Source organism: Phlebotomus papatasi, chromosome 2 (assembly GCF_024763615.1).
Source record: "Phlebotomus papatasi isolate M1 chromosome 2, Ppap_2.1, whole genome shotgun sequence".
NCBI lineage: Eukaryota > Metazoa > Arthropoda > Insecta > Diptera > Psychodidae > Phlebotomus > Phlebotomus papatasi.
The window spans coordinates 49,986,083-50,008,395 of NC_077223.1; the positions used below are offsets into that span (position 1 = coordinate 49,986,083).

The window sequence follows — 22,313 nt, forward strand, 5'->3', positions numbered from 1 at the left end:
ATTTATATGACTGCAATTGGAGCAAAACTTTTCAAGATTGGCCGGAATTATAGCAAAAATCTTCGGTTTTGGCATTAATCATTTAACCCCTTTAACCCTAAATTCATGAATAGGGGAGACCGGGGAAATTTGGGACAGGAGTAGTGTGGGACAAGGCAATTTTTTCTTTAATTTTTTAAATAAATGGGATTTAACCATTACTCAATCGTAAGCAATGTTAAGTTGTATCTTGACTAAAAGAATGGATATCCTCAGTTTTATTGTTTTAATTCTATGAACACTTTCTTAAAAATTGATAATAATTGTATTTTTTGATTTCTCAGTTTTGTTCTTTGTATTTTATATCAGCGATATAAATCAAAACTTTTTATCCCGTTAGCTAGTACAGTAGACTCTCTCTCAATCGGGAATATGGGGCAAAATGTCATCCGGTTTATGGATAGATTTGGGCGTCAAAGCCTTTGTAAATTCCACAAAAAGCGCTCAATTATACAGAATCACGATAAAATAGGAAGAACCACCGCGAATTTGAGCAAATTAGCTTCATAATTAAGCGTGAAAACTGTCAACAAAATTTGTCGCCCGATTGAAAAAGAGCCGATTGAGTGAGAGTCTACTGTAGTATAATCTGGGAACATATTTTAATAAAAGTTTCTTGTTTTTTACTTAAAGGTTTTAAATACCAAAACTACGCGTGGGGATGTTTGGGTCACCCGAAAGGGGATGAATGGGACGTTGATTTTCGACAAGATTGTAGGTGGCGTGCAATTTTTTATTGTCAAAATGGAGAGTAATGCCCAGTTTCTACTGGAAATCTCCCTCTTGTGCAAACATTACCAGTGCAGTGGAGCATATTTCTCTAAATACAGGGACAATTAAACCATCAATGCCTTCGGAATCAATAATTTATTCTCTAAAGGATATTCGACCTTTGCTCAATCCCGTTGAAAACTATTTTCTCGAAAATTTCTCGAGCAATATCCTCTACAATTCTCACAAGTTCTCCAGAAAAGGCAAGACGAGAGCTTTTTCAGAGAAATAAGAAAAAAAAACAGGTAATATGCAGTTGCCGTAAAATCAAACAGGAATCCGTCAATGAGTTCAAAACTAAAAGTTGCAAGAAAATCTATTCGTGTGAGTAATTTGATGATCATGCTTGCAATATTTAGAATAAAACAGTAAAGAAAGGTATAGATGGAAAATAATAAGAAAATACTTTAAATAACTGATTGACAATAAATGACCCTACTATACAAATTAAATTGATATTAATTTCTAAGTATGAAAAAAAGATTAAACATTTTTATTTCGATTAGAAATATATTTAATCTAGTACTTAAAATAAATTAACGTGCTCCAATAATGCAAATTATGCGAGAAAAAACGCGTCCCAAACATCCCCTTTTGCGTCCCATACTGCCCCACATCGGGGATGTTTGGGATAAAGCGTCAAGTTAAATGTTTTATCTTCTCCAAGAAAACTGAGTTGTTTTCCAAGTTTTATCGAGTACTTTTTATAAAGTCAATACCCATAAGTATCATATAGACCTCATGAAATTGTATTACATTATCGTTACTTTTTGGAATACTGTCTCAAAGTCAAAACATGAAAAAGTGTCCCAAATCTCCCCGGTCTCCCCTATTTCTGTGATTAATTTTTATGTACCTGTAAGCCTCAGCCAGAAGTGGATTCTGCTTGATGGCCAGAGTGGAGAAGTGTGCAGATTTATCTAATCTGCGACATTGGAAGTGGATTGAAGACAGAAGCAACAGGACACCGGTGTTGTTGCTGTCCTGCCTCCAGAGTTGCATACAGTGTCTCTCAGCATTCTCATAGTCTACTGCTTGGTACTCTCGATGAGCCAACTCCAGAAGACCTGCGGAGGTAGCATCAATTAAAAAAAAAATTAATTTTATCCACGAAATGATACATCAAATTATTCCGCTCTATCTTTACATATATTTTTTCAACGCTTTTTCCGCACTAATACAAAGCAAAAAACAAGCAATTTTGTTGGTCATTTTTTTAGAAAACACACAGAGAATCTCAGGCCAATTCTCAAGGTTATTGGACCTTCTTGGTCTTTCGTTAGATTTTCCTATGGCATAAGAGCTAGGGTAGGGTCATCCCTTTTGGCCATGTAAGCACTTTTGGCCACTTACAATAAAATTGCCATTTTGAGATAAATGATGAGTTCACAGAATTATGAAACGAATAATATTTCATGTCTTATATTATAAGGAAACGAAATATCTAATTGGATACATTGTTGACTCAATTAATTCCAAGAAATTAGAATAATGCTCAACAAGGTGAACCAGCCATAGAAAAATTGCGCCATTCTTAAGAAATTTGTTAAGGGTTAAGAGAAATAATTTTAAATTATTTTATATAATCGATGTACTGTATTTAATAATTTTCACTGAAAACCCATCTTCAATTAGCTGAATTACGCAATGATGTCAATTTCGAAGGATTTTTTACGAGATTTCCTGGAAATTAGCATATGGCGAAAAGGGTTTATTTTTATTTACTGTGTAAATACTTTTGGCCATTCGTTTTACTTGTGGCGCGCCTCACGGATATCATTAGAAACACTTGTGACATTTTCATTGTTTATGTTGATTGTGATCTTGGTTAATGCAATAGAATTCTAAAATTTGTGTATCTAGGGGATTCAAGGCTTCTCAGTTATCAATAAAGGTAAGATTTTGACTACAATTAGAATTCCTACAAACGGGTAATTTTGTCTGTTACGTTATTTACTCAGCTTCCGGGAAATGTGCAATGTCGCCCAAGAAAAAAGGAACCTCATATTCACAAGAAAACCTTCACCAGGCGTTGATGTCAATTAAAAATGGAACCCCAGTGGGAAGAGCAGCTAAGCAATTCCATGTTCCCCGCACTACTCTGAGAAATAAAATTAGTGGAAAATCCCCAATGGAAACTTATGGCAAGAGAGGTTATTATAGCGTTCTGGGACGAGAAATAGAAGAACATCTTGTAAAGTGGATCTCAGACGCAGCCAATCGTGGGTTTCCCGTCACAAAGGATGGTTTGCTGATGAGTGTGCAAGAGCTAAATAAGGATCATTCAGTGACGAATAATTTCAAGATCCGTATCAAACCATCAAAAGTTTGGTATTATGCCTTTCTCAGAAGGCACCCGGAAATACGGCGAAAGCAGGCTGAATATGTAAATAAAGCTCGAGGAAGTGTGACTGAAGAGAAGATCAGGAAATGGTTTAGGGATGTGCTTCAACAGCTAGGAGATGACGTTGCGATACTCGCTCATCCTCAGCGCGTATGGAATATGGATGAGTCTGGGTTTAACCTGGCACCGACGGGAGAGCTTGTGCTTGCACCAGCTGGTCGTCACGTATACATAGAATCAAGAAACTCAGACAAGGAGAATATAACAACGTTATTTTGTGTGAACGCGAGTGGATGTTTCGGACCGCCGCTCACATTATACAAATATGCAAGATTGCCAGCAGTGGCTGCCCTTTCTGCGCCCGCACATTGGGCGCTCGGGAAAACCGAAAGCGGTTGGATGACAGCTGCATCTTTCTATGAGTACATAGGAAATGTATTCCTGCCATTCCTAAATGAACAAAAAATTCAAAGACCGATTATTGTCTTCCTCGACGGGCATAAGTCGCATCTCTCTCTGCAATTGAGTGAGATGTGCCGAGATAATGGCATCATCCTGGTTGCTCTTTACCCGAATGCCACGCACATACTCCAGCCACTTGACGTGGCTGTGTTTAAGGCAATAAAGTCCCGCTGGAAAACGTATAAGCGTCAGTGGCGAATTGAACACGATGGGAATGAGGTGAATAAGTTTGACTTACCATCGATCCTTAATAAAATTATCCAGGAGGATCAGATGCCTAATAACGTAGTTTCGGGTTTTAGAGCCACGGGTATCTTCCCATTCAATGAAAATGCTGTGGATTACAGGAAAATTATCCAAAGATCACCACCACCGGCACAACTCCTCGAAAACATGCAAAATGAGGCTCAGAATATGAACTTGACCCACTTGATGCATGTAGAGAGCAAAATTTATCCTCAAAAGTTGGAAGATTTCAGAGCTACCATGATAGAAGGAGGTCCATGGTCAGGAGATGTAGCTGATACATCTTTTTTTTATTTCTATAGGGATATGGTATTTGAAACATATCACCCAAATTTGCCCCCTTTCTTAACTGAGAGCTTTGTTTCGTCAGACATATTGTTTGAAGAAGTTCTAGATGAGTCAATTTTGGAACCGTTGGAACTTAATGGCAATACCTCAGAACCACATTCCCAAGAGAAGGATCCACTGGCTTTGCCTATGATTTGGCCAGGTCCAACGAAAAGCAACCGCAAGGAAAAGAATGAAACGGAAAGGCTGTTTGTCACTACATCACAAAAATGGGTTGATATTCATCAGGAAAAGCAGACAGAAAAGCAGAAAAAGGAGATGGCTAAAGCTGAGAGAAAGAGGATCAGAGAAGAAAAACCTAAGACAGTCGCAATGGCTAGAAAACAAAAAAAATAATGTCCCAATTAGATGATGTAAACTTCTTTACAATCTCATTTTTTGACTTTGAAATTTATTAATTTGTATTTCTTATATCTCCAATTAAACATGAATTCTAATTAAACCTTGAATTTCTATTTATATTTATGAGGTAAGAAAGATAATTTAAAAGAGTTTTGTCACTCTCAATATAGGAAATTTAATAGAATGGAATATGTAAAATAACATTGAAAATGTACAAATGATTGCTAAATATTTTTATTAAATGTATGAACAGCATTTTTTGTTTATATTTAATGTTTTTTTAAAATTATTTTACCACATATTTAATAAAAATTCACTTTAGAGAAAGTGGCCAAAAGTACTGAAATAAATGGCCAAAAGTGTTATACAAGTGGCCAAAAATACTGAAACATGCATAGTTGAGAAAAATATGTATTTTCAATAAGATAACCAAAAATTTCTGGAAAATTTATTGAATATACAAAGAGACAGTGAGTCAAAGTACCTCTATGCAAAATATCGTTTAAGTTGGACAAATATTACTGTAGTTACAAGAGCGTGAAATCTAAAAGTGGCCAAAGGTAATTACTCTACCCTATATTGAAAAAATGAACAAAATGGAATGACTAAACCTAAGCCAGGTGCAATTTGCAAAAGTTTTTTGGCGTATGGAATTTCCCTAAAAAAAAATCAATCAAGGCAAACACAGAAAGGAAACCATATTGGAAGTCATGAGGAAATTTTTCTCTTCAATCAATGTCAAAAGTCTTGTACTTATCGCATTTTCTGTTTGCAATGTTACTCTGGAGATATTTTTTGCTCGATAGTACCGAAAAATGACCAATTATAGGTGAGAGAAGAGAAAAAATGGGGCCCAATGTTGTTTTCCCATACACAACTCACCAACTGACGATAATGGCACGTCATTCATCTTCAGCATCACTTGCGTCTGCCCAAGTTGCTGCTGCATGTTGATTTTCTAAGATCAACGCCTTTTGTTCACAATTATGCACAATTTTCACTTAAAAATTCTTGTTTTACACAATTTTCTCGTCACACCACAAGCGTGCCAAGGAAATTTCCACTGGATTTGTAATAAATTGACGTGAAGACACGAACTTCAGCGATATATCGCCGATTGTTGACAGCCGACATTCACCCCACAAAAAGTCCGCAATAAACAGCGCCAAATTTTCCAACGTGGTAGGAATTGGTACTACGAGCTCACACACGGAAAACGTTTTTATTTTTTCATGAAAGAAAATTTTTATTGCGATAATTCAATATGATCTGTGAATACGTTGTTTGCATAAAATCGTGTGCATTGAGAGTGAGATGAGACTAAGTCTGGTGTATCATATAATTAGGTAAGATAAAATTTATTTTAATGAAATGTAAAATTTCTTTGAAATTTTTTAACTAATATTCAAAAAGAATTTTTTTGTAACTGGAGAAACCAAAGTTTAATTTTGAAGGTCGTTTACGAGAATTCATAAACACAACCTTTGATTTATTTATTCATTATTAATAAACACGGATATTAACTGTATATAAACTAACTTTAATAAAGTAATAGAAAGTCAGAAAAACTCGATCGATCTAACAAAATGCAAAAGTTAGTGTGCCAAATTTCGGCATAATTTGCATGCAAGCGCCAAAGTCTCAAGTTTAAAATGTAATATTTTTAATACAAATTGAATTTATTTGTTACGTTTTTGTAAGGAGTGTTTCTTGGAACCTTGTAGATGTAGACAGTCTATCGTCTTTATTTTCTCTAAATTAATTCTTAATACATTGTAAAATGAATAAAAATGTTGACATAACCTTGACATTGGTGGTCTATTTCGGCCACTTTCATTTTCATTAGTTCCTTGTTGCCCTTCAGGAATTCTTCGAATGTCTCTTTCAGATCATCTTGTTCGTTTAAGCGACATTTTTTTGTTATTTTTTGCATTGTATTATTTCTGTAGTATGCAAAAACTAAAAATTTATTGAAATTCGGGGAACAAAAAATGTGGTCGAAATTGCAAGCTGGCCGGAATTTGGCACACTTACCCTAACTACCTTTAATTCCTTTAATTTGCTTAACCGGCTTAACCCTTTGAACACGACTGGGACACCGGTGTCCCAAAAAAAAACTAACATTTTGGACTATTTTAGAGGACAACAAACAGCTAAAATCGGCAGGGTTCTCAGCATATTTTTGCTAAAAACGCTGCCTTTCTTAAACAACTGTGCTCGCTGGGTACAGAAGCAAAAAATTTTCCTTAAATGTTGATCCCGGTTGTTCCTCTGTTTTGGAACCTGCTGGGGAACTAGTCTCGGGTCTCGGGCGAGTGGCCTTCAAAGTTGAAGCCAATTTCCTTTCACATACACAGCTCTCTTCGATATCCGGCTGACGGGGGTACAAAAAATTTGGGTTTTTTTATTCTGGTCAACGGTTTTTCTATTTTGCGCTGTGTGAATTTTCTGTCGAAAAAGAACAGAATTTTCTTTGTGGTGCGCTTATGTTTCATTTTGTACCAAAATTCAGTATCAAAGGCTTTGATCAAGTGAAAATAACATTTTAATTCATGCTGAACAAAGCTGCGTAAAAAATAGATGTGATTATGAAGGAATCACACCTAAAAGTTTGAATTCATCAACCGTCGCAGTGTTTGGCAGCTGTCAGCCGAGTATCGAAAAGTTCCAGATGTCGGACAGAACGTACACGGTGTACACCACGTAATGGAAATTTTTCTGCACTCGTGATCGTTGCACGGGTTGCATGATATATTTCAAAATTGAGGTGTTCCTTGTGTACAAAACTCTAGTACTTGTAAAAAGGGATATACAATATTTCTGTCTAAATGCGTTCTTGTTCTGAGCAGTTTAGGATCAATTTGTGATTTGGCTTCAAACAGATCCATTTAAAAAAGACTCTTCGCCCTTAAAGGGTTAAGTAAACGTCTCAAATATAAAAAAAATATATATATTTCATATTCAGCTCAGCATCCGTGTAGTTATAGTTTATGTAACAGAAAGATTTTAACAAAATTCTAGACTAGCTAGAACTAAATTATTATTTAGAAATTCAAAAATAAAATCAAGAGCATTATTCGCTTTTTCTTCTTCTTCTATTTTATGGTTAGGCGGCTGTCGGACTCACTCACGGAGTAATTTGTGCAATAACCTTGTCTTTATGAAAAATTATAAAATTAAAAAAAGAATGATAATTGATAATAAACGCGCAATTATCAATTTTCAATATCTTATGAGAAATCAAAATAACGAAAAATATTTGAAAAAATCCCCCCAATGCATCACTGGATCTTTCCATGAGCTGTCAAAGGGAGGTAAATCGAATTCCGGGTCCATGTCCAGTCCTTCTTCTTCTTCCTATTTCGACGTAGGCTGTTGGACTCACAGGGTCGGGTCCAGCCAGCCAAATTTTTCTTCTTCTTCTTCTTCTGTTTTATGTAAGGCTGTCGGACTCACTCGGAGCCAAAATTTTTTTTCATTGAAAATTTTCAGGTGTGTGAAGTCTGTGACATTTCGTTTCTGAAACTTTTCACCGCTTTCAAAGCCTGACGTGAAAGAAATGAAATTTTCGCTGTGAAATTTATGGCAAAGTTTCAAAGTTTTGCGTGATACAAGCGTGTGTGGTAGAGAAATTGAAGAGTCGGTCTTCTATTAAAATATCAGTGTGTCGTATTTTCTGCCTTCACTGCCAGCCAGTTTATGATCTGCACTGTTCTCGCCTTGTTCAATTTTATCATTGACAGAATGTCCGGCAATAAGGAGCGTACTTTTATTATGGTGAAGCCTGATGGCGTTCAACGTGGAATCGTTGGAAAGATTATTAAGAGGTTCGAGCAGAAGGGCTTTAAGCTTGTAGCACTTAAATTCACCTGGGTGAGTCACTCTACTCAATTGAATGAGAAAAAAAAATGTATTGGAGAGCAAATTGTTTGACTTTTTCCACTTCACAGGCATCCAAGGAACTTCTTGAAAAGCACTATGCCGATCTAAGCTCGCGTCCTTTCTTTCCCGGACTCGTGACGTACATGAATTCCGGGCCGGTGGTGCCTATGGTCTGGGAAGGCCTCAATGTTGTTAAGACTGGCCGTCAAATGCTAGGAGCTACAAATCCCGCTGATTCTGCTCCCGGAACCATTCGTGGTGACTTATGCATTCAAGTTGGACGTAACATAATTCACGGATCAGACTCTGTGGAGTCAGCCAACAAGGAAATTGCGCTATGGTTCACAGACAAGGAATTGGTCAGCTGGGCACCAGCTTCGGAAAATTGGGTGTACGAATAAATAGGAGTGATTATTAAAATTAAAGTCACGAAAAATTGAAATTCATAGAGCGAGAAGCGTGCTTGAAAATACAGTGAACTCTCAAAATAAAAGCTATTTCGTTCACAATTATTATCTAATTGTTTCATTTGTTGAAGGTGACTTTTGAGATGTTTTTCCAGGGTGTTTATATAATGGGAAAGGGGGAAATTGATTAAATAATTGGATAAATTGTGGAAAAGAACTTTGACGCCACGTGGTAAATATCGATTGCCTTCCATTTTTTAACCAAAAAAATTGTTTTTTTTTTAACGAGTACGTTTTAAATGGAACTAAAGAACAATATTTATTTTACCGCATAAGAAAAATTTCAATTGAACCTACGATAAAACATGCATCACGCAACAATCGCCGAGGGCCGGCCAGTCGGGTCAGATTCCTCTCGCTGCCACACAACGCCCGACGTCTTCTTCCCGCAGCCATTTTTGAGTCACGCACAGCACGAGCACAGCCCGGCCCCGGCGGAACTGTCAAAATAAGTATTTGTTTTTTATACCAGCGTATGTGATTGCATGGTCTACTGGGACTTCGCATCTGGCAACCCCTTTTTCGACCTTTTCAGAGAAATTTCTCACAAAGTGCGGTGTTTGGATGCTATTTTTGCGATAAAAAGGTGATTTAATGAGTGATTTTCAATTTTATTTTTGCAAATTTTCCGTAATAAATGCCTCCACCACCTATTGGAATAGTTATATATCCAAAAAGAACAAATAAAGTGGAGTTTTGAGGATGTTACACGTGTATATAAAAAATAAGGTTATGAGACTTGTGTCTATTGATCTTACAAATAAAATTTTTGGATATCATTTCAGCAACATCTAAAAGCCACAATGCCCCAGAACTATTCTACGGCCATCATACGTACGCGTAAATTTATGACAAACCGTCTCCTATGCAGGAAACAAATGGTTTGTGATGTCCACCATCCGGATCTGTCGTCGGTGCCCAAAAAGGAGATTCGTGACAAATTAGCCTCTATGTACAAAGTCACACCAGATGTTGTGTTTGTCTTTGGCTTCAGGACAGACTTTGGTGGCGGACGATCTACGGGATTTGCCTTAATCTATGACACCTTGGATTATGCTAAGAAATTTGAACCCAAACACCGTCTGGCCAGACATGGGCTGTATGAGAAGAAACGCCCGTCTAGGAAGCAGCGCAAGGAACGCAAGAATCGTATGAAGAAGGTGCGAGGCACAAAGAAGGCCAAGGTAGGAGCCGCATCCAAGAAGTAAACAAGAAATGGATTGAAAAAATAATAATAATAAAGGCGATTCCTGGCTGATATTTAAGGTGTTTATTCTATTATTCCCGGACCAAGTTCTGAGAGTGTATTTGGTGTTGCTAAGCAAATAATAGCTTCTCTGCAGCATCAATTGCGTGTAATTTCTATAATACACTTATCAGTGCCTTTTCTAGGCTTATCACGTGTAGATATATTTTCAATCTCGCTTTAGTATTTAGATTCCTGAGGGTTCTTTGCTAGAAAGCACCTAGTTTTTTTTTATTAGCCCTCAAGCATAACCTCATTTTGTCCGCTATCAGTCAGTGTGTTGGAAAGTTTTCTTATTCTGTGACAACGGGATAATTGGCGAATTTTTTTCACGCTGAAGACCTCCTCCAGTGTTAACAAACTTCCTTAATGTAGTTAAAATATCCCTTTAAAACCCATGTTGACCCGGACGTCACTTTTTCCGCGAATTTTAGGTGAGATTTTTTTTTTGGACAGGAAAACACTTCCTGGTATTCAATTTAAGCGCAATATAATACTTTTACTGATAAAGCATCCACCTTACTTAATAACCATCAGAGATAAATTTTCTGAAGAAAAATCCTTTCTAGAATACGGAAATTTCCAAGTGGCCTTGGGCTATTGTTATTGTGACTTAATCATTTCCGCTGTTATTTGTATTTTTAGCGGAAAATCGCTTGGTTGGTGTTAAATGTCGTCGATTTAGTTGCACAACTACCCCAGCATCCCATCCAAATCGTCATGTTATTATTCCTGAAAAGAAATTTAGCCTCCAGCGAGCATTGATTGTGGCAAAATTGTCTCGCTATGAGTTTGAAAAACGCCGATATCCGGATCTCAGTACAGCACAACTAGAGGAGAGGATTCGTGGACGTGGTACTGATTATGACTCTCTCATTCATTTTAATGAGATGCACACTCAATTCCGGAAAACCGTAGTGGAGGCTTTCAAGCATTTTGGGGTAGAAGTTAGAGTGGTGGACAGGTCAGAATTTAAACTTTATTTTAAAATAATCGTAGCACGCCTCCCTGAATTGAATTTCAATTAAACAGAGCAGGCTTGGGTTATTCCCTGGGAAGTTGTTCAGTCATTTCCTTTGAAGTCATTTTAGGGGCTTATTGCAATTCACAAAAAAGATTGACAATCTGGTGAAAAGATTAGATTATAAATTGTATGGCCTTAACCCCTTAGCTCTGATAAGAAAGTCCATCAGCTGGTTAATTTGTTTAATTCCAACAATCTCAGGCATTCAATCACCAACGACTCCATCAACTGGGCCGATATGATTGTTCCTGTAGGTGGTGATGGTACTTTTCTCATGGCTGCTTCTAGAGCGGATTTCATTAAGGGACCAGTTGGACGAAAAATTCCTGTAATGGGCTTTAATTCTGACCCAGAGTCATCAGAAGGGCGACTTATGTTACCCAAAAACTACTCAACAAACACGAAAAGTGCCATTGAGCGCATAATGAAGCATGATTTTACGTGGATGCATCGTTCACGCATCAGAATCACACATTTAGCATCCAATGGAAATCTTCCCGAGGCAATTGATCTCCATGAGCACAAAGGGAATAACATGGAGCATCTGTGCCTTGAGCCTGAACTTTTGGATCCAGAAGAACAGGAACTCTATGATGCCAAAGTCAAGAGAACCCTTCCGTATCTCGCCCTAAATGAGGTGAAAAACTTTAGTCTTAATTTTTATGAGAAATCTTTTTCACGATCCCTTTTCCTTTTTTGTAGGTTTTTATTGGCGAAACTCTGTCTGCTCGTGTGTCCCATTTGCAGTTACGTGTCGATGGAAAAGTTACAAATACTAAATGTTCAGGTTTATGTGTTTCTACGGGCACTGGTTCAACGTCTTGGCACACGAGGTAAGTTCTATTTATTTTCCTTAATATTTCGACCCAAATTTACTAATTTTATTTTAGCCCTATGGCCTTTAAACATTAGAAGCAATTTTCGTCAAAAATTATCTTTTACTGCTCAAACTCTACAGAAATAGCAATATAAACATGGAGTTCCGGCTTGAGTGAAAACGAATTGACAGAATTTGAAAAGAATTGCCTACTATTAGGAGCTTATTCGTGAAATTATTTTTAAATGCCTCTGAGATGCAAATATATTTCACGCAGTAAATTTGAAATGCATTTCATATGAACCGTTGGCACCGAAAAGGTTTTGCATACAGAACGGCGTTTCCGTATCTTTTTACAAAGATATCACCTAGGTATGCAAATTTTCGGTGTCACTGGAGTGAAATCACGGGCTGTTTTAGCTCCCGAAAATTTATTTCAGAGCGCAACTCCCTTATATCGATGGCTTAAAATATAAAACGAATAAGTCGCGAATGGTCAACTTTACAGGAAAGCGATTTTAAGCTGAGATTTTGCATCTTGAGTATAGGATTTTTAAGATTTGAAACCACGAATCAATGTGCGAATAATAAACTTACCGGGATAATATTCACACACTGAATGTAAAATACTTTAATGTAAAATACTTTTTTTCATTATGAAGGAAACCGTTTTGTTATCTTTTCTGTGAAAAAGTGGTTTTTATATAAAAGGTCCGGGTTTCGCAGCCAAAAAACTAATAATTCATAATGTTTTAGCTAGTCCCAACATTACTGGTAAAAATCGGAAAAATACGCATAAAAGAGATGGCACAGGATACAGCCGTGAGTTATCTTTTCCCGCGTTTTTTTGTCCATATTTCCGTATTTTTTTAACCAAATTTAAGCAAATAGATTGAGAAAAGCATCCTCTAACTCCGGTTTATATTTCGACATTTGAAAATTCGATATCGAAATTTTTTCGGTGGTGGGACTAGTTTCGGTATATAAACGAAATATTCGCATAGATTATACTCGACTCTTCGTTATCCGGCTGACGTGGGGACAAAATGACATTTTGGTTTTTTAAATCTGGTCAACGTTTTTTATATTTTCTGCCATGGGAATTTGTTTTCTGTCGAAAAACAACAGAATTATCTTTGTGGTGTGTTTATGTTTCACATGTTTCATTTTGTAGCACGATTGTGTGTCAAAAACCTTGATAAAATAAAAATAACACATTAATTCACTCTGAACAAACTGGATGTTTCGTAAAAATCGTTTTAAATACATCAACCGCCAAGCGTTTGGCAGCTGTCACCCGGATAACGAAGTGCCGGATAACGAAGAGCTCTACTATAAAAACATATTCTAAAATAAAAGAAATCACTGTAGTCATTTTCGAGAAGAAAATGAGGAAATATTTCCCTAAAAAATAAACCTCGGTTACCGAAGACCGAAAGCCGATATCTCTTACCGTTTAGCCCTTATAAATATAAATTATCGAATAAAATAAGCCATTTACGTGTAACTTACTGTTTCTCTGCCAATTTAGTCCGGTGCAGTCAAATTGAAAATTTCAAAGCCTTTCAAAAAAAAAAACAAATTTAAGCAAATCTCTTGGAAAATATTCCTTCAGAATGGTTTAACTTTAATATTCGAAAATTCGATGTCGAAATATTGTTTTCGGTCATAGGTGTCTAGGACGAAATGTTGCATAGACTACCTCCAGTGTTTATGAACCCAAGTGACTGATATCCAACACATAAAATAGGAGAAGAAAACTACTTAAAAATTATCCGAAAATAAAAGAAATTAGGTGTAGATGTTTAAATGATAAGAGAAGGGGAAAAACGTCTCTAATTTTTTTTAAGGAGGGGGTGTCCCCGAAGATTGTAAGTTGATATCTCTTACTGTTTAAGCTCCAGAACGGTAACAAATTGAAACCGCTCTCACTTTGAGTTCGAACAGAAAAAAATAATGAAGGTATCATAGAATACTCACAGATAAAAATCATTGAATTCACATACTGAGTATTGATCCAAAATCGGTGTAAATTTTACCCTTTTTAGGTGTATTAAGGGTTAAAGGTACCCATTTTCATGTTAATTTTACCCTTAAAAAGGTGTAAAATTAACAAAAAATGTTGATATATTTTTACACCCAAAAAGTGTTAAAGTTCTGAGGAAAAATGTTAATCGCACCCTCTTTTTTTCTCAGTGTATTGATTAGGTGAGATTTTTAACAATCTCATCGTGCATTCAACACTCGTTTCATCCTTGTTTCGCTATTTAGAAGACCCTTTTTTATTTTCTCAATGGCTCGGCTCTTATGGCATAGAACGGACTCCGAAAAGCCGCTAAAAATATAATTTATTATTTGTTTTATCTCCGCTTCTAACTATTTGTTAGAAAATAAACCTTTAAAAAAGAACGAACAAGAATTCCACAATAATTCTAACAATCACTTTATTATTCAATTCTACTAAAGGACATTGATCTTTATTTATTTGCTTTGCTTTCACTTGTGCCCGGACGTGGTCCAACATCTTGGACAATAATCTCCTGAAGGAGTTCTTTCTTATTTTCAAAATAATTCCTGAACCACTCAATATGCTCCTGTTTCTCGCGAACAGTGATGTAAGGATTTTTAGATAATCCCACACACACGAGCTCCATGAAATGTCTCACTGGACCCGTTTTAGGGCACCAAGGCTCAATGTGAGGCTCGAGAAAGACATGGTCTGCAAAGTAAACCTTTGCCTCCTCCTCTAGACCTTGTTCGTTGTCTATTGGGAAGCGCCAGATCTTACCTTCGACTGTCCATCGTTGCATTTTTTCAAAATAGTTTCGAGGTGCTGTCTCAAAAGTTGCCTGTAGTTCGCGATTTTGTAGTATATTCCAGACTTTCAAAGGATCACTGGATTCTTTGAGTCCATTAGGGAAAAGGTTTAGAGCCTGGCCACTCCACAAATTGACTCTATCAAACCTGGAAGACAGAAGTAAACATAATCACGTAAGGACAACTGGAAATTTTAAAGAGAAAACCAAAATTTACTTTTGTTGATCAAAAGATTTGGCTTTCAGAACTCTTTCGCGAGAACTCCTTTCCATGTTATCTATTCTACTAGTAGCATCTTCCCTCCTGGCAATCTTACCACCTTTACTGGGTATCGTGTCACTTTTCTTCGTTCTCTCAATCTTCATGCCAACAATGATGTCACTAGAAATGAAAAACAAAAATTAGCCATACAATTTCTCCTAAAATCTCAATGAAAAACATAATTTTACATTAATTTTGATGAATTTTCTCCACCCTCTGCACGAACTTTTGCCTCTGTAGCTTGATTGGAAATATCCAAGAGTTTCTTCAATAAATCTGATTCTGTCTGATGTGTATTTCCTCCAAAGACTTCTGCCACATCCTTCGTAACTCGCTCGAGACTTTGAGCGTCTTCAATTTTCTTATTTGAAGGTGCGTTACGGTCTTCTTGGCGTTTTTTGAGACTTTTTGGGGTGACATCCAGAGATTCTCCAAGTGTCTTATCAACTGTTTTCATACTGGCTAAGAGTTCATTTAGACGTGAATTCGAACTCAGTTGTTTTTTAATTTGTGGTCTTTGGGTATCATCATCGGAATCTGACGATGAACTATCTCTAGAGGAGTCTTTGGAAAAGAATCTCCCGGTAGTTTGTCTCATATGATTTATTCTGAAATCGTATTATTCAACAGTTTTTATTAATGCGGACTTGGACAAAATGTTTAATTTCATTACCTTATTAGATTTTTACCGAAAACTTGTCTAAATATCATGGTTTTTTAGTTAAAAACACCTGAAAAATATGCACTTCTGAAAAATTTTATGTGGTTATGTTTTCTTTTTCCCTGACACGATTTCGATTCTCGATGAATTCGACCGTACACGCCCAGTAAAAAGTGCTGTAGAATATTCCACAGGTCTGATTCGAAACACCCCAGCAACGAGAGTTTGGGATTCGAAAAGCCGCGACGGTGGCGGCCTCCTAATTTATTCAGAAAATTATTTTTAGTTTCATATTTGCCATAAAATTGCCAAAAACACTACCCAGCTGACCAGATGTTAATAGGGTAGAGTCAGCCCTTTTGGCCACCTAAAGTAAAATCATATTGTAAGTAAGGCAATTATGAGTTCATTTAGAACAGGAAAATGGGTCTTATTTCGTGACCTCTAATCTAACGAATCAGAAAACCATATTTTATTTTGTATCGACTGGATTAATTCTAAGTTATTGAATGAAATTCTCGACGAGGTAAACAATCACTAACAAAAACATGAGATTCTTAAGAAACTTGTTAATATTAAGAGAAATTGTTTTGCATTATTTCGATTATTTCATATTTTTGATGAAAATATTTGATGTTATTTAATGAAATTTCAAATAAATTAAGATTAAGATTAATAATAATTAATAAGATTTTCTAACAAATTAAATGAAAATCGGATGTGGCGATTACTTTTTTTCGCTGTGTAAGTACTTTTGGCCATTCACTTTACACGTGGCGTACCTCGCGGATTTCAGTAAAACCAATCGTGACTTTTGACTGATTTTTACAGCAAATAGAAAATGTGCAAAAAGTCGTTTAAAATACTCTTACAGTGTGCGACAAAACCATAACCGCACCTAATTTTTTTTCGAATCTTGAACAAATTATAGAAATTTTATTTATAGTTTTTCCCTTAATACCCCACCCGGCAAATTCTGCAGAATTCTGCAGAAATTCGTCAGATTTGAATTACTAACTGCCGAAAAATCAGCAGAATTTCTGCAGAATTTTGTTCTAAGGTGGATCCGATCGTTGTATGAAAATTCTGCAGAATTTTCTGCAGAATTTCTATAGAAAATTTTAAAATTATCGGCAGAATTTCTTTAGAGTATTTAGATGATTTCTACATTTCTTCTACCCTTTCTAATGTTTCTAAACATTATTTTAACTACATAAAAATATGTATTTCAATTTATTTAAAATTCAATTTTTATTCAACAATTTTACGTGAATACTCTCTTTTTTTACAATATTATTATGATGTTATAATACAATATATTATTATAATATATTATTAAATCAGCCATAATAGAAAATACAAAGGGGAAGGAAATGCTTAGAAAACACGAAAGAAATTCGCGATGCTCACGAAGTCGCACGACTATCCCGAAGCCAGACGAAGTATCCGATTGAATGACAAGAAACGTTAAAATTTCAAAAGTGCAGAATTGCAGATCGAAGTTTTGCTGGGACTTCTATTTTATCATCTGAGAAAAGAAAATTGTATTGGTTAGTCGGTTGAGTTTGATTAAGATTTTTAAATTGAAAGAAATGTTAGAAAATCGCCTTTTTCAAAGTGACAAAACCATAACCGCACTTCAAATTTTATGAAAGAAAACGCACGAATCATCAGAAAAAGAACTTTTAGTATAGTGGTAGCTCAATGTTTACGAATCAGCTCAAAAATCCGGTTTGTCATAATCCCTTTAAAGATAATAAGAAGAAAAATTGGGGGTCAGAAAAAATATTTTTTCTTGCCTTTAGAGCGAAACACAACTTTGACCGTAAGAAAAAATTTATTTTTGTGTCATCGGTGGCCCGGGTAACCCACTCCGAGTGAGCAGTTCTTTGAATGTTAAGTCGAACTTTGCGAAGGTCTTACACCTTATACTTATTTATATACGAAGTAACTAGGGATCGACTGTTAGTCGCTTCCTCATTTCTAATCATCCCCGAGCCCAACTGTGCGGATCATGTGGATGCCGAAAAAAAGTCCGGCCATAAAGATTTCCTGCCCCTCACTTTGTAAATGTAACGGAGAAACATAAAATCAGGGGTGACATGATAACTTATTTTCGATACTATCGACTGTCAATTCTGAAAACTTTTAAACGATAGTTGCACTTCGTGTAATTAATTTAATTATATATTTTAAGAATGTCGCAATAAATGGCCCAACAATCCGTAGTAATAAGTCGACATTAATTTAATGTAACAGATTTATATTTATCGACACTATCGATTCGATAGTGTCGAAGAGTTATCATTCCACCCCAGAATTTACTCGAACATTTCCAGTATTAATCGTTTGTCGCCTAAAAACGTCGAGGAACTACTGACGATCCTGCAGCAGGGTAATCACATCGGTGGTCATTTGGATGCCAATGTGATTGCTCAAGAATACAACAGGCGATTGGTTTTCCCGCCAGACGATCCACGCCTCTGCTACTCCATCCGGGAGGAAATTCGCGTGGGCGTATGGCCAAATCCCAAAGGTGACATGGAGTCTCGGGCGTTTGCCAGTAAACTCTATGTCCAATCCAGATGCCTAGACGCAAGTGAGTAGCAATACGGAAGATATTTCTAATAGATTTTAAAATTTTTAAATATTTAATTTAATGCAAGGTCTTGTGATTGACGGCAGCATTTCGTATCCTTTCAATGATGGAGCCAAAGTGGTCCTCGAGACACGGCCAGATGATGCCCTTCTCACGATCTCGATGGATTAACACCAAAAAAACCTCAAAGTTTTATGATGAACGGAACTATTCCGAGAAAAAGTGCTTTTATTTGTGGCTAAATAAATTATTTTTCTACTTTATTGTTTCTCTCTGGACATTTGACTGTTTTTTTTTATTATTTAATTTTGCAAATCTATCGTCTGTGTAGAGTGGATTATCAGTTAATTTTCGACGATTTTTCAGTATTTCTTTCTTCCTAGCAACTGCTTGAGCTTTACGATCTCGCTGAAAACGCGCTTCCTCTTCTTCTGGATCTAGGCCTTTTTTCAGCCAATTTATTCTCCTGTAGTTCTTTTTTCGCTCCTCAAAGCCTTTATTGTCCACTTTTATTTCAGCTTCGCGCTTTGTTACGCTCACTTGCATGAAAATTCTCTCTACCATTCGTTCTAAAGGGATTTTCAAAAAATTATTAGAATAAGTGGATTTTTTAAAATTAATTAACACAATAACTCACGATCTATGGGCATTTCTGTCAACTTTGTCTTGATAATCTCTTCAATTCGTCCCAGAAACTCCAGATCCTTGGGAAACCGAAAAATTGAAATGGCTAAACCTGTTCTTCCTGCTCTCGCGGTTCTTCCCACACGGTGAACATACTCATTGGGGAATTTGGGCAATCTGTGATTTAGAACGAGTTCTACGGCTGGAATATCGAGACCTCGACTGGCAATATCCGTTGCTATCAGGGTTTTAACGTGACTTGACTTGAACTTGGCTAAAGCAGCGACTCTTTCTTTTTGCCTCATGAATCCGTGGAGGCAAACATTTGAAAATCCAATTTGATTTAGGGTCATAGAAAGGATTTGGCAGTATTTCTTGGTGTTGGTGAAGATAATCACACTGGCTGTTTTGTGCTCTTCCCGGAAACGTCTAAGAGTTTCCACAAGAACCTGATCGCGATCATATTCTGCACATAGAATATATCGCTGATCCAGGGTATCTACTGTGGCCACAGCAGCAGTCTCACTCCACTCAAAGGCATGTTCACTGAGAGGAAAAATTGGCGAACATGATATGTTTGGTCGGATTGTGGCAGAAAAGAAAAGATTCTGCCTCTTTTTAGGAAGAAATTTCGCTATTGTTTCTAAATGCTCATCAAAACCTCCAGCTAGCATTCTATCCGCTTCATCTACCACCAAATACTGCAATCCTTTCAGGGAAAAGGTATTGCATCCCATTAAGTGATCAGCCAATCTTCCAGGCATTGCCACAATAATATGAGGTCTGTTCATTAATCTTTGACTCTCATACAGCTGATCTGTTCCTCCTGTTATCACACACACACGACATCCAATAGGCTGTCCTGCTACGGAAAATTGCTCAGAGATTTGATGGGCTAGTTCGTGGGTGGGTGTGAGGACCAGAGCAAAGTAGCTTCTTGTATCTTCAGCCAGTTTATTGAGTATTGGCAGAGCAAAAGCAAACGTTTTTCCACTACCTGTTTTGGCAGCACCAACGCAGTCTCTGCCAGCTAAAATCTCCGGAATGCACTGTTTTTGAATGGGCGTTGGGGTTTTAAGACCTGTGTCCGAGAACAATAGGTACTTTCTTTAGTTGTTGTTTTTTTTTCAATTGGTAATTGGAACTTTACGCTACGCACTGGACTTTTTTTTCTACATGCGTGATAAATGATACTCAGGTGAGTAATAAAAAATAGGGTAACCAATCCCAGGGGAGATTAGATTAAAGGGGCCGTGACTCAAAACTATAATTGGCACCGTTCCACCCAGGCCTCTCTGTTTGGTTTGGGCCCATTATGTACCCCTTGACCCCCTAGACTACCCTCATTAAGGGCAGGGTGTGTCAAGCCAGCCAGTTCTCCAGACAAATTCCATCAAACAGGCCGGTTTTAACGGTAAGCTCGCGAACTGTACAATATATTCCTACGATATTAAGTACCCTCTGAATTAAGTCGCATAGAGTAGATAAAAATTTTCCTCGAACAACTATGCAAATGTCATCGGCATACCTTAAAAGCCTGCCGTAGTTCCACTAACCAAGCATCTATCTACGACCGTGGACCCGGTGGACCCCACCCTGGAGAACATTCGATGCTAACGGATGCTTTTAGGCGGGCTCCGCGAACCCTCGCCTCCATAGGCCGAACTCTCACTATGTTGATTAACATTCTTTCCAAGGTATGGCCGCAGTCCCTCATAGCCTTAAGTAGAGCTTTAGAATTGAGGTGCTCAGAGCAAAAAAAAACGCTATTTTAATAGGGAAATGCATACAACTTAGATATTTTTTGCTCCGAGCGCCTCAATTGACGTTATCAAAGGCTCCTTCCACGTCCAAAAATGCTACGAGTGCAATTTCCTTATCGCTAATTTATTTCTCCAATATTGGTCTACCAACTGATGGAGAGTTGACTCGGTAGACTACCTTTCTGATATGCGTGCGTTGCGTAGTATACAGTCGTTTCTTGACAAGAACTCGACTCTTGTTGTATCTATCGCTAAGCTTTTTCCAGGGATTTAAGCAAGAATGACGCCAGACTGATCGGCCTGAAAGAACTTGGGGTCGTCATAATTGCTTTTCCCTGGCTCCAGTCGGGAAGTCACGAACCTGAGGCTAACCAACAAGAAATCAGTAAAGGAATTCTGTAACGATATGACAATGTCATGATAAAATTTTCGTGATAAATTTGGGAACAGGGCAACATTAAACCCCAGCGAGCATCGAATGGTCATTGCGAGGAGTTAGGGTAAGTGTACCAAATTTCGGCATAGTTGTATGCAAGCGCCAAAATCTCAAGTTTGAAATGTAATATCTTTAATAGAAATTGATTTTTTCATTCCGTCTACTTAAGGAGTGTTGCTTGGAACCTTGTAAACAGTTTATCGTCTTTAATTACTCTAAAATCATTCTTAAAACATTTTAAAATGAATAAAAATGTAGACATAGCTTTGGTGCCCTATTTCGGCCACTTTCATTTTCATAGTTTCTTGACCTTCGGGAAGTTTTCTAATGTCTTTTTCACGTCATCTTGTTTGACGAAGCTACATTTTTTTATTCTTTTGCATTGTATAATCTCTAGAGAGTATGTAAAAACTAAAAATTAATAGAAATTCGAGGAACACAAAAGGTGGCCGGGATTAGGCACACTTACCCTATATGAAGCTCTTAGTAACTGGATTTTCAATTAATTTTCTACATAAAAATTTTAAAATGTGTCATAAGACATTGTTTAATCGTTACAGAATTCCCCTATTGGTTCTTTTAGATAGGGTTGGGCCAGGGGATAAGAACTCCCCCTCGTTAATGCAGTTTGTTACAAAAACTCGCAAGGACCCTACGACAGGACGAAATTTTTGATACCGACCTATATGCTACGTTTCTGAGGCGAGCTGACGGAGACTCGCCAGAACTGGAGGAGGTTAGTGCCAGAGTCCCGGTCCAATAAGGAACATTATTGCAGCCTCATAAGAAAGTATGAAACAGGAATAAGGATTATTATAGTTAGTAGTAAGTCCCAGACCAAAGATCAAAAAAGTTCCTGCCGCTGGGAATCGGATCTTTTAGTCACTTTGGGTAGGTCGAGTTCCTTGGATGTGTCGACTGCTTAGGAGAGGGTCACAAAAAGCTCTATCGGTGGTTCAAAACACTTACCTATCTTCTGAACTTGTTTCAATATCCATGGAGATAGTCCTAAGGAGTCAAAATTATCTATTGACATTCTTAAACACGTTTAATAATTATTTTAGAAGAAGATTTTGTAAGAAAAACAAAGATCAAACACGTTTTTCTTTGACAGCTCTAGAAGCACATTTAAACCCGGCTGATCCAATGAAACCCTATAATTTT

General features: G+C 37.0%; 7 protein-coding genes across 9 annotated transcripts in view; 4 read left to right on the forward strand and 3 right to left on the reverse strand.

Annotated features, from left to right (window-relative positions):
- Positions 1 to 5,683, reverse strand: part of LOC129801460 (UDP-N-acetylglucosamine--peptide N-acetylglucosaminyltransferase 110 kDa subunit) — a 63,586-nt gene extending 57,903 nt beyond the window's left edge. The window contains exons 1-2 of the mRNA XM_055846542.1: positions 5,435 to 5,683; positions 1,667 to 1,877 (exon numbers count right to left, since the gene is read on the reverse strand). Of these exons, the coding sequence (XP_055702517.1) occupies positions 1,667 to 1,877; positions 5,435 to 5,501 (278 nt within the window). The 5' untranslated portion in view covers positions 5,502 to 5,683. The remainder of the gene's footprint in view (positions 1 to 1,666; positions 1,878 to 5,434) is intronic.
- LOC129801490 (uncharacterized) lies at positions 2,121 to 5,123 on the forward strand. Its single transcript, XM_055846599.1, has one exon. It carries the CDS (start codon positions 2,789 to 2,791, stop codon positions 4,544 to 4,546), a length of 1,758 nt encoding a protein of 585 aa, XP_055702574.1. The 5' UTR covers positions 2,121 to 2,788; the 3' UTR covers positions 4,547 to 5,123.
- Positions 5,684 to 8,150: 2,467 nt separating the features above from the next.
- On the forward strand, positions 8,151 to 8,949 carry LOC129801601 (nucleoside diphosphate kinase). The gene is made up of 2 exons (XM_055846824.1): positions 8,151 to 8,425; positions 8,503 to 8,949. The coding sequence occupies exons 1-2, from the start codon at positions 8,252 to 8,254 to the stop codon at positions 8,833 to 8,835; spliced, it is 507 nt and encodes a 168-aa protein (XP_055702799.1). The 5' UTR covers positions 8,151 to 8,251; the 3' UTR covers positions 8,836 to 8,949.
- A 294-nt stretch (positions 8,950 to 9,243) lies between these two features.
- On the forward strand, positions 9,244 to 10,161 carry LOC129801609 (40S ribosomal protein S24). 2 transcript variants are annotated; one of them, XM_055846832.1, is made up of 2 exons: positions 9,244 to 9,487; positions 9,687 to 10,161. In XM_055846832.1, the coding sequence occupies exon 2, from the start codon at positions 9,705 to 9,707 to the stop codon at positions 10,107 to 10,109; it is 405 nt and encodes a 134-aa protein (XP_055702807.1). In that variant the 5' UTR covers positions 9,244 to 9,487; positions 9,687 to 9,704; the 3' UTR covers positions 10,110 to 10,161. The 2 variants fall into 2 exon arrangements, with proteins under 2 accessions (XP_055702807.1, XP_055702808.1); XM_055846833.1 differs by lacking the exon at positions 9,244 to 9,487 and adding an exon at positions 9,507 to 9,614.
- Positions 10,162 to 10,197: 36 nt separating this feature from the next.
- LOC129801530 (NAD kinase 2, mitochondrial) lies at positions 10,198 to 18,604 on the forward strand. 2 transcript variants are annotated; one of them, XM_055846699.1, is made up of 6 exons: positions 10,198 to 10,581; positions 10,793 to 11,111; positions 11,373 to 11,808; positions 11,874 to 12,004; positions 18,067 to 18,326; positions 18,394 to 18,604. In XM_055846699.1, exons 1-6 carry the CDS (start codon positions 10,545 to 10,547, stop codon positions 18,495 to 18,497), a joined length of 1,287 nt encoding a protein of 428 aa, XP_055702674.1. In that variant the 5' UTR covers positions 10,198 to 10,544; the 3' UTR covers positions 18,498 to 18,604. The 2 variants fall into 2 exon arrangements, with proteins under 2 accessions (XP_055702674.1, XP_055702673.1); XM_055846698.1 differs by having other exon boundaries at positions 10,298 to 10,581; positions 18,046 to 18,326.
- On the reverse strand, positions 14,408 to 16,053 carry LOC129801551 (28S ribosomal protein S31, mitochondrial). The gene is made up of 4 exons (XM_055846763.1): positions 15,740 to 16,053; positions 15,255 to 15,674; positions 15,022 to 15,186; positions 14,408 to 14,952 (listed from the first exon to the last, which is right to left on the reverse strand). The coding sequence occupies exons 1-4, from the start codon at positions 15,775 to 15,777 to the stop codon at positions 14,466 to 14,468; spliced, it is 1,110 nt and encodes a 369-aa protein (XP_055702738.1). The 5' UTR covers positions 15,778 to 16,053; the 3' UTR covers positions 14,408 to 14,465.
- LOC129801523 (probable ATP-dependent RNA helicase Dbp45A) lies at positions 18,553 to 22,290 on the reverse strand. The gene is made up of 3 exons (XM_055846685.1): positions 22,119 to 22,290; positions 18,964 to 20,031; positions 18,553 to 18,895 (listed from the first exon to the last, which is right to left on the reverse strand). The coding sequence occupies exons 1-3, from the start codon at positions 22,183 to 22,185 to the stop codon at positions 18,582 to 18,584; spliced, it is 1,449 nt and encodes a 482-aa protein (XP_055702660.1). The 5' UTR covers positions 22,186 to 22,290; the 3' UTR covers positions 18,553 to 18,581.
- Between the last annotated feature and the right edge of the window lie 23 nt (positions 22,291 to 22,313).

What these genes read in the sequence shown, in the direction of transcription:
- LOC129801490 (XM_055846599.1), top strand. Translation starts at nt 2,789, where the DNA reads ATGTCGCCCAAGAAAAAAGGAACCTCATATTCACAAGAAAACCTTCAC.
- LOC129801601 (XM_055846824.1), top strand. Translation starts at nt 8,252, where the DNA reads ATGATCTGCACTGTTCTCGCCTTGTTCAATTTTATCATTGACAGAATG. An exon ending in TAGCACTTAAATTCACCTGG is followed by an intron (nt 8,426 to 8,502) that starts GTGAGTCACTCT and finishes TCCACTTCACAG; the next exon opens with GCATCCAAGGAACTTCTTGA.
- LOC129801609 (XM_055846832.1), top strand. Translation starts at nt 9,705, where the DNA reads ATGCCCCAGAACTATTCTACGGCCATCATACGTACGCGTAAATTTATG.
- LOC129801530 (XM_055846698.1), top strand. Translation starts at nt 10,545, where the DNA reads ATGTTGACCCGGACGTCACTTTTTCCGCGAATTTTAG. An exon ending in GAAGTTAGAGTGGTGGACAG is followed by an intron (nt 11,112 to 11,372) that starts GTCAGAATTTAA and finishes CAACAATCTCAG; the next exon opens with GCATTCAATCACCAACGACT. An exon ending in ATCCAGATGCCTAGACGCAA is followed by an intron (nt 18,327 to 18,393) that starts GTGAGTAGCAAT and finishes ATTTAATGCAAG; the next exon opens with GTCTTGTGATTGACGGCAGC.
- LOC129801551 (XM_055846763.1), bottom strand. Translation starts at nt 15,777, where the DNA reads ATGATATTTAGACAAGTTTTCGGTAAAAATCTAATAAG. An exon ending in GAAAATTCATCAAAATTAAT is followed by an intron (nt 15,187 to 15,254) that starts GTAAAATTATGT and finishes TTTCATTTCTAG; the next exon opens with TGACATCATTGTTGGCATGA. An exon ending in AAATCTTTTGATCAACAAAA is followed by an intron (nt 14,953 to 15,021) that starts GTAAATTTTGGT and finishes TCTGTCTTCCAG; the next exon opens with GTTTGATAGAGTCAATTTGT.
- LOC129801523 (XM_055846685.1), bottom strand. Translation starts at nt 22,185, where the DNA reads ATGTCAATAGATAATTTTGACTCCTTAGGACTATCTCCATGGATATTG. An exon ending in GAAACAAGTTCAGAAGATAG is followed by an intron (nt 20,032 to 22,118) that starts GTAAGTGTTTTG and finishes TCTCGGACACAG; the next exon opens with GTCTTAAAACCCCAACGCCC. An exon ending in GACAGAAATGCCCATAGATC is followed by an intron (nt 18,896 to 18,963) that starts GTGAGTTATTGT and finishes AAATCCCTTTAG; the next exon opens with AACGAATGGTAGAGAGAATT.